The sequence below is a fragment of the Schistocerca cancellata genome, chromosome 7, assembly GCF_023864275.1.
Source record: "Schistocerca cancellata isolate TAMUIC-IGC-003103 chromosome 7, iqSchCanc2.1, whole genome shotgun sequence".
Taxonomy (NCBI): Eukaryota; Metazoa; Arthropoda; class Insecta; order Orthoptera; family Acrididae; genus Schistocerca; species Schistocerca cancellata.
In genome coordinates, this window is record NC_064632.1 from 422,617,685 (window position 1) to 422,627,327 (window position 9,643).

The 9,643-nt window shown below is 39.0% G+C and overlaps 1 protein-coding gene across 2 annotated transcripts in view; it reads left to right on the plus strand.

Moving 5' to 3' along the window:
- The window catches only part of LOC126092619 (U4/U6.U5 tri-snRNP-associated protein 1), a 69,632-nt gene extending 60,694 nt beyond the window's left edge, over positions 1-8,938 (plus strand). The window contains exons 15-16 of one of the 2 annotated variants that reach the window (XM_049908335.1): positions 8,356-8,468; positions 8,551-8,938. In XM_049908335.1, coding sequence (XP_049764292.1) covers positions 8,356-8,468; positions 8,551-8,584 — 147 coding nt within the window. In that variant the 3' untranslated portion in view covers positions 8,585-8,938. The remainder of the gene's footprint in view (positions 1-8,355; positions 8,469-8,550) is intronic. The other variant, XM_049908336.1, reaches the window with a different exon arrangement.
- The last annotated feature ends 705 nt before the right edge of the window (positions 8,939-9,643 follow it).

The window sequence follows — 9,643 nt, forward strand, 5'->3', positions numbered from 1 at the left end:
CTCATATTACAATGGACCAACTTTGTTTCGATTTGGAGGTGCGGCCTAAAACTTTTCTCTCCCCTTGAATTTCGAGTCTCAAATTTCAGGTGCGGCTTAGATTCGGGAAATTTTTTTTTCCTTTATTTCGAGTCTCATTTTTCAAGTGCGGCTTAGATTCGAGTAATAGATCTTCTTAAAATGTGCTAGAGAAAATGACAGTGTTGTCCAGATCAGAAATACATTTTGTCCATTTAAAATATCAGAGCAGGTTGTCCATCATACACTTGAAGACGGCTGGAACATTACGCACTCCAAATGGCATAACTTTGAATCCAGGGGCCATCAGGAGTTATGAAGGCCGTCTTTTCACGGTCAGCCTCGTGGACTTAAATTTGCCAGTAATCTCTCTCCATGTCTGTAGTTGAGAAACACTTTGGTCCTCTCAAGCAGTCTAGAAAGTCATCAATGCACAACAATGGGAAAACATCTTTTTTGTGAATTTGTTCAGTCGTTGGTTGATGCAGAAAACCATGTGCCATCCTTTATCTTTACAAGGACCACAGGAGAGCACCAATGATTCCTCTAAGGTTCAGTGATGCCATCTTGCAGTATCTTGTTCACTTCCTCTGGAATTATTCGTCATTCAGCAGACAACACCCCATGTGAGTGTTCGGCAATTGTCGGATGATCTCCAGTGTCGATACGGTGTTTTCCTGTGGGCCATTTGGTCTGTCTTTTCTGCACTTTGGATTTAAAATCATCTGAAAATTGGCACAGAAAGCTAACACGCGCTAATGTTCCCCGGTCAGGCCAGATCCTATTGGCAGTTAAGTAGTAACTTCCTCTCCTGCATTGTCTGTACTGGTATCGGAGCACAATTCTTTGTTGATGCTATTAAGGTGTCCTTGGAGTGGTTTGGCTGACTCTACTCATATTCCTTTATGGCTGAGTTGTGACTGTTAGTGATCTACAGTTCTCCATGGCCACCTATGATGCTAGCATGTAGATCCCTTTTGTGAGCTTAAGCAGCTTTTTGCATTCGACAAAAGCTTCACAATTTAACTAAGCATCTAGATCAACAACTGGAAGTCCTCTTGTTGATGATGGTGGGATGCTAGTGTCTTTCAACAGCAGACCAAACATTATTATGTGTGCTTGGTGAAATAACTTTGTCAGTCTGAATACTTGATCCTCCACAGTCTGTTACTGCTTGTGATGCGTGCAAGATGTCTCATCCTAAAATAACATTGATTAATTTTCCGGTAAAACAACAGTTTTAAGGGCTGTGTTCTGTCATTGGTAATTATCCTTGCAATAAATGTTCCTGTTGCTGAGCATTTTTCCCATTTGTAACTGTTAGCACACACTATTATGTACTACAAAAGATAGTCTCGTTTCACTAGCAATGATAATCTTTTGACATTACAGAAAAGAAAGCCTATGAGTCAGCTATCACCTAGATAGGTTGGCTACTCAAGACGACATAATTGAGGTTTTCAGACATCTTGGTGATTGGTGTCCATGGAGAATTTTCCTCTGTGGTGGCCTCAGCTCCATAGATGGTCACCTCGCTTAGTTTTTCTGAATTTGGTGACTAGGTGTGCAGCTGGTACCTCTGTACAGCAACAGGGAAAGGCTATGGCATATTGGAGAGTGACCTCATCCAGGATACAATGACAGGCTACATCCCACAGGTTGACAGTAATCACCTGCAGTGAGTGGGGTGAATAGAACTGTTGTGATGATATCTGGCCATCTAATAGTTAACTTCTCTTTTATCTGTGCACAACATGGCCTGGACATCCACAGTGTAAACATAAAGGCATGTTTTCCCTGTCCTACAAAGTTCTTTCCTTCTGCAGGGCACTGTACTTGATGGAGGGATTGGTTGTACAATCTTTGGTCGGGTTCCGGGTTGTCATAGTCATCATTTGATGAGATGGCAGAATTCATTTGTCATGACGTATTCAACTGGTGAGAGATGTTGGCACTAAAGAGCGATATGCACTTCTTCAGTATTACCTATTACTGATGATGTATTATGTCAACATTCATGACTGATATCTCTTGTGAACACATACTGTTCTGGCTGTCATAAAATGTTGCATCTCTTCTCTTACAATCTGGTGTATGAGAGAAGTGAGGTCATAGTGGTCTTCCACAACTGGAACTACATTTGCAAGTCGGTTCATACCACTTTCCTCTCTTTTCTGTTGCATTTCCTGAATGTGCTGGCACGGCTTGATGAATTCCTCAGTTGTGACATTCCATACGAGGAGAGCTTGGTGTATGTTTTCTGCAACTTATTTCATTAAGTGTGAGATTTTGTCAGCTTCTGTCATATTCATATCCACATTCTGGCATAGGGTCCAAACATTTTGTATGTAGAACTGTGTCATTTCCCCATTGAACCACTGTTGGGCTGTGCTGTCCATGTAAAAAGTACACATTTGCAAACATATCATGTCATCCCACCTTCTGTATTTGGTGACTGGGTCGAATCCTTTCCAACTGTTTCATCGAGCCCTGAGCAGCATCTCTGGAAACACTCATGAGTACCTGTTGTGCAATTTGACTTCCTGATGATTTAGATTCCATTTGTCTCCCAAATACAGGGCGTTTCAAAAAGAAAGAGCAGATTTCAAACATTTATTTCTCAAAAACTACAAATGATAGAAACACAATTCCAACGGTCCTTCACTCAATATGAGTACCAAATGTTACACAACAAATATCAAAACTGTACCTCAATATGAGCACCATTTGTTACACGACAAATATCAAACCGGTATCTCATTTCTTGCCACACACGACGCAACTGGTCTTTAGTTACCGAATTCACGGCCGCAACAATTCAATGTCGTACCTCTTGAAGAGTAGCGGGCATAGGTGGGACATAAACACAGTCCTTTATGTACCCCCACAAATAAAAATCGCAGGGAGTAAGGTCTGGTGACCTGGGAGGCCACAGACGATGACATTGATCTTGTGCTCCTGCTCTTCCAATCCACCGTCCTGGAATGGTGTTATTTAGGTACCGTCGTACAGGTTCAGAGAAGTGTGGTGGGGCGCCATCTTGCATGAAGATGAAGTGATTTGAATCTTCCTGAAGTTGAGGAAATAGCCAGTTTTCTAACATGTCCAGGTAAATGGTTCCTGTGATAGTTTTCTCCATGAAAAAGAAAGGTCCATAAACTTTGTTTACCGAAATTGCACAAAAGACGTTAACCTTTGGTGAGTCTCTTTCATGTTGAATAACGTCCCTCGGAGTTTCACTCGCCCAAATTCGTACGTTATGCCGATTAACTTTACCAGAAATGTGAAACGTTGATTCATCTGAAAAAATTAATCGTTCGGCAAAATTGTCCTCTTCCATGTCCTGTAGAATTGCAGTTGAAAATTCGAACCTTTTGTTGTGGTCGTCAGGACGCAATGCTTGCAATAACTGCAGTTTGTACGGCTTCATGTGCAGACGGTTACTCAGAACGCGCCATACCGTTGTTTTAGACATGTTTAGTTCGTGACTTGCCCGTGTCGTGGATTTTCTAGGGCTCCTTTCGTAAGCTGCACGGACACGCTCGACATTTTCATCCGATGTGCGTGGACGACCCGTGCTTTTTCGCTTGCAGATGCAACCATCTTCTACGAATCTGTGATGCCACTCATAAATTTGCTTATGACGAGGCGGCTGTTTGTTGAATTGACGGCGGAATGCACGTTGCACACCAACAATGGACTCTAACTTTGCAAATTGCAGCACACAAAATGATCGTTCCTGTGGTGTCGTCGCCATTTTCCTACAAACAAACGCCAGCGCCACTGCGGATTTGCATGGAACTTCTGCGCGGACCATTGAAAAACTTTGAACCTTTCTCTGACAAGAAACGTTTGAATTGTGTTTCTATCATTTGTAGTTTTTGAGAAATAAATGTTTGAAATCTGCTCTTTCTTTTTGAAACGCCCTGTATATGAATCGTGGGAATGATGTTTGAATCCTCGTTCCTTTCCATGTACTCTACAGTTTTTACATTGTCTAATTGGAGCCACGGTGATGTAGGTGTTTTGAAGTACCTGGCATCTCCACCAAATGATGTGACATCATAACCCAGAGTAAAATCTAAATCAAGAGCAGGGTCATCATGAAGTACAACACTTAACACTGAAAGCATGCTTGTTGTTAGAAGTGATGTACAGCTGTAATGAAACAGAACTGAATTGCACAGAGAAAGCTACTATACAAACATAAGATATTGTAGAATATACAAACATAAGAAATTTTGAGAATCTATAAGAAATGATAAATACTAAATAATAACTAATTGCTGGTAGTTGGGTTTGAACTGGTGACCCACACATGCCAGACAGTGGTGCTAACCTGTATTCCACAGTGCGAACATCACAGCTCACAGCATTATAATAGTAAAGATACTGTTTTTCAACTATTGTATTTATATACATTTTTATGCACATTTCAGAATGTGCAGTGGTATCATTATTTGAAGGAAATGTCACTACTCAATACCCTGTTTATAAATAATCTGTGCTACTGTGAAAAATCACGTTGGTGTGAAATTTTTTGAAGGATTCGGTAACACAATGACTTAGTTGCATGGTACACAGTAGCGTCTTTTCTCAGTCGTCTCTGTAGTTCCTGCAACTTTTCTAACAGGCACTGTATCTTCTGGTGTGATTTTACTTCTCTTCTGGTGGTGACAATTTCTTATGGAAATAATATTTTCTATATATGCCTGCACTTGAAATGCTGGATGAGTGTGTTTAATAAAGCCAATCGTCCTTTCTGAGAAGTATGCAAAATTTTAAACCTTTTAAAGTTTATGAACAACATTGGCATGCACAACTGCTATTATAAAACTAGGGAGCAAAAATTTCCCCACCATTTTAATCTGTTACAAGGTTGCATAATGGCACAACAGCTGTATTGGGAAAATCATAGTCTAGTAAAAGTCAAACTTCACTACTTCAACAAATCAGACCTGAATTTACAGTGACATGTGAAATGATCTTGTGTTTACAATACATATGGCTCATATTTCTGTTTCATTAGTTTTTTATGTAGTAGTCCTGAGAAAACCTGCCCTGTTATTAATAATTGTTTCGAATCCAAAGCATTCTTCTTCCACAGTTCAGTGACTGCATGACTCCACTGTGTTCTTGCAGATGTCAGAACACAGGAAGGTTCATAGAGTAATACAGCACAGCTGTTGATGCAGAGTGAAACAACCTTCAACACTTCAAGCATGATTGTGGTTCATGTATCTTAGGCACAATTCTCAAGTCTTGACGTGTGTGGGTGGTGTGTTGGGGCAGTCCACTCTGCCATCCCATAGTTATGAGAAATGCAACTACCTTTAGCCAGAAAACTGCTCTCACAACCTATGAACTCAAAACACACAAAAACAATCATATACCTTTAGAGTGAAGAAAATGACATGCACATCTTTAGAATTTAAAGTTAAAACACAGCCAAATGAGTTTAGTTCATCCGTCAATCCAGTGTGTGTGAAATGTAAACATTGCACCTGGTGATTTCACAACTACTATTTTTTTTTATTGAAACTATATAAAATTCTTCTATATTTTTAGGTGAAACATTAAGTACCAGTTTCACGACTAAATGTCAATCCGGCTAGTTTTCTTGAATACCATTCATGGATGTAAGAGCATGCAGCTAGAACAAATAGCTGACTCTTTTGATGCAGGAATATGTGATATTTATCTTCACTCATCAAATAGTAGAGGTGTTGAGTCGTAGACAGTGAAGTGGGGTTTGGGAATGACATTTTCCACTCCATGCACTGTCTGTCACATGGGTGTGAAGTGCACCAATTTTTACCTTACAAATATCTTGCAGTTGCCATTCCTGAAGTTATTCAGATAGTAGACCTGCTATGCTGTACCACTAAACCTTGTCGTAAGAGTTTCTTACCTTTTGCATTGGGCAGGTGCTGAGAGCTATGAGCTATCCAAACTACTAAAAAGATGTTGTCACTTATGTGGTAACTCTTCTGTATTTTAAGCATACTGTTTCCGCTGTACAACTTCGTATACAATTGAGGATTAAACAGATCTCTCTTAACTGGCAGTTCAGCATGTTGTAACTTTTATTTATGTACTAATTTGACATTACAAAATGGCAGATTACTTATATTCTTCAGATGTTGTGGCACTGACATTATTGCCTAGGTCATTTGTTTCATAACTTCCAAGGCACCACCAAGCCATGAGGCCAGAGCATAAGCGACCTCCCCAGCAAAAAAAAGTGGGTGTGTACACTCACCATCACATCTTGTTGATGTGTCAATGTTCTGAGCTGACACCTTTTACACACCATATGCACTTATGGCAAACCAGAACGTATACAGTGGGATGTTCCACGCTTAGCAAAAACCTTAACAACTTTCTCAGTTTCCATGAACATCTTCTGTCGGCCTGAGTAGTTAGAAGTGGTACATATTATCCCATAACATTGACATGTTATGCCAGAACAGTCAGTCTTGTTTGTGTGCCCATCAACAACTCAATCCCTCTGCTGTTTGTTGAGTTGTTAACCTGTGTTCCTAAATTATTTACATTTTACCAACACTTTCTCTGACTGTATTTAAAGAGCAAGATTAATATACATCAAATCTGAAATTGATTGTTATTCTCCTTCTTTCTTGAAGGACTGTTCTTATCCTGTTTTTCTTTCATGAAAAAGTGTCACTCTTATTAGTAATGCAACTGCATATGCAAAACCATTCCACCGTATGCCCCAAGCCACTGGAGTTGGCAACCATATGTGCACGAGATATGCTTGCTTGTGTGAATGAATGGTGTGTATTGCTCTTTTTCCTAGAAAGGCAGCGGCTGAAAGCGTATGTGTAAGTGTCTCTTAATTGTGCCTGTCTGCAACTTAACACATTATCTTTACGTTAGGTAGCACTCTGTCTCTTCCTACATTGTTGAATTTAATGTACAGGATTGTTATTGCATGGAGAGATGGTACCTAATGCTTTGAAACGACTATAAATGATTGACACGATTTTGTATCTTTCTAATTAGTTATTTATTTCTTTGTAAAAGCATCTTTCACTGTAAAATAGATATTTCAAAATTGATCTTATCTGTAACTGGCGTACCAAGCAAGATGACACAAAGATTGAGAGACTTGACTTGCAGTTGGAATTAGACAAATTCTGTGAAAGTTCCTTGACAATTTTACTGCCGTTTCCTTCCCATTTTTGTCCAGTGTAAACCTTTTCTTAGCCCCTAATATCTTCAGAGAGATACAGAAACTCCTAACATTCATTAATTCGAGGGTTGAAACTTAAGTAGTGGCAACTATTTATTCACAACCGATACAAAAGTGTTACATGTTTGCACCTGTTACTGCCCTTCAAAGTAGTCACCAGTATTGTGTAGAACCCATTGCCAATGATGTGGAAGGCGTAGTATATAGTTAGCAGAGCCTGTTCTGTTGATAGTGTAAATGGAGCGGTCTACTGCCTGTCGAATCTCTGGAACCGTTCTGAAGCGAATGCCATGAAGTGGTTCTTTCATCTCCAAAATCGAATCAAATCAAAGTCACAAGGACTTAAGTCCAGAGAGTGTGGTGGATGGTACTTTCCAGTACAGTACTTTCCAGTCCCATCGACCGAACAGAGCAGCCACAGCTTGCGCTGTATGCGCCCGCACGTTGTCGTGCAAAATGATGAGTGGATTACACTGAAAGTGTCGCCACTTCTTTCGCAAAGCTGGTCGTAGGTGATGCTTCAAAAACAAACAATAATACTGTGCATTGATGGTGTGCCGTGGAGGAACGTAATGCGTTAGGATAACACCATCACAATTGTATATGAGAATCACCATAACTATAGCCACTCCATTCGCACCATCAAAAGAGCAGACTCTGCTAATGGTATATTATGCCTTCCACATCGCTGGTAATGGGTTCTACACGATGCTGGTGACTACTTTGAAGGACTGTAACAGGTACAAACATGTAACTCTTTTGTATCAGTTGTGAATAAATAGTTGCAACTATATAAGTTCCAACCCTACTCTTTTGAGGGAAGCAATCTTCAAATCCCCATCAGGATATTAAACTCCTAACTAAGCTTCTCTCCTCCCTGTAAATGACTTCATAATATTAATTCAATGAACCACAGTTTATGAATAGTATTTTATAACTTTAAAAATTATTTTTAGCCTAAGTTGAGAATTCTCTTTCTAGTTGAAGACAAATAGTAAGTGGAGATTTTTTTGTGGAAAGCTGCAGATTGAACCTTTCCCACACAAATAGAAAAAAGTAAATACTAGTGTTAAGGTTTTCTCCTAATTGCTTTAATTTATACTATGTGTTCTATTTTACAGTTGATGAAACAAATGAGCTCAACAGACACACCATTAGGAACACTGAGTTTACTTCAACAGAAGCAGAAAGAAACTCAGTCAGCATTTGTTGTCCTCAGTGGAAGCAAACAGGCGTAAGTTTACTGATACTTTTTTAATGATGCAATAAATATTGGCTTCCTACATTCACATTCTCATAAATCTGTTTATTTTCAGGACATCTATTTCAAAGACATTGAAGAAGCATTAGTTTTCAAAGGAGCCTTGTTAATAAGTGGACTAGAGACATTTTCGTTTGGCAGTGCACTTTTGAAATGGAACATTATTGTCACTTTGTGATATACATAATTATTGACACACATCTTTTGGTGACCATTTCACCATTATTTTAGAGTCCTAAAAATTGTAAATAGTATAATTAAAAGATGGAATTTAGTGGTGTAGGAAATTGTAATCAGTGTTACTTGACTGGTTGGAAAGAGAATTAAGTGCAGTCTTCATTTCATTTCATTGCATTTCACCATTTATTGACCATTGTATTTTAGCATTGCTGATATATATTGTTTTCTTACTTTGTGATATTACATTCTCAAGCATAAAGTTGTATTCAGTTAGTTGGTTGCATGCATTTATTTATTTGCCAAATTCCTACTATTGACAGCATTTGATACTGGAATCCATCATCATCACCACTGCCAGAGAATGTCCTGCAGAGAGCCATAAGAACAACAGAGGTTAAAGATTTACTGCAACAAATAATGTTACCAAGTTTCCACAGTCTTTGATATTTAAAAATGCGAACCCTTAATAGAGTACACGAGTTCCAAATTACCCCTAAACTTCTAGATTAATCAATATGCACCAGAATCTGAGAGAGGTCAGACAGTAAGGAAGGATGAAAAATGCAAGATACTATTTGTAGTCACAAGAGAGTGAAGAGGTGATCATCCAGATATAAGAGAGAAGATAAAATGAGAGAAACTGCAAGAATGTGTTGGAGACTTACCTGAAAGGAAGGATCTGTGGAAAGGTTACAGAATGTAAGAAATAAATAGTATTACATTCAAAATAAGGAATTGTCAGTAAGGGAATGAGGAAGTAAGAGGAAAAGAAGTCATTCTTGCAACTGAAATAAATAACAGGATGCAAGTGGACTTGCGGACAATAATAGGTTAGTCACGATTTGGGATGTAAAAGACAACAGGAACATAGGATGTGAGTGGCAAACAGCTTCCTTGTACATAACCAGGCTTTCTGTTTAAAACAATGCCATATGAAAACGTAATCAGGCTCCCTGTTCTAAACAATA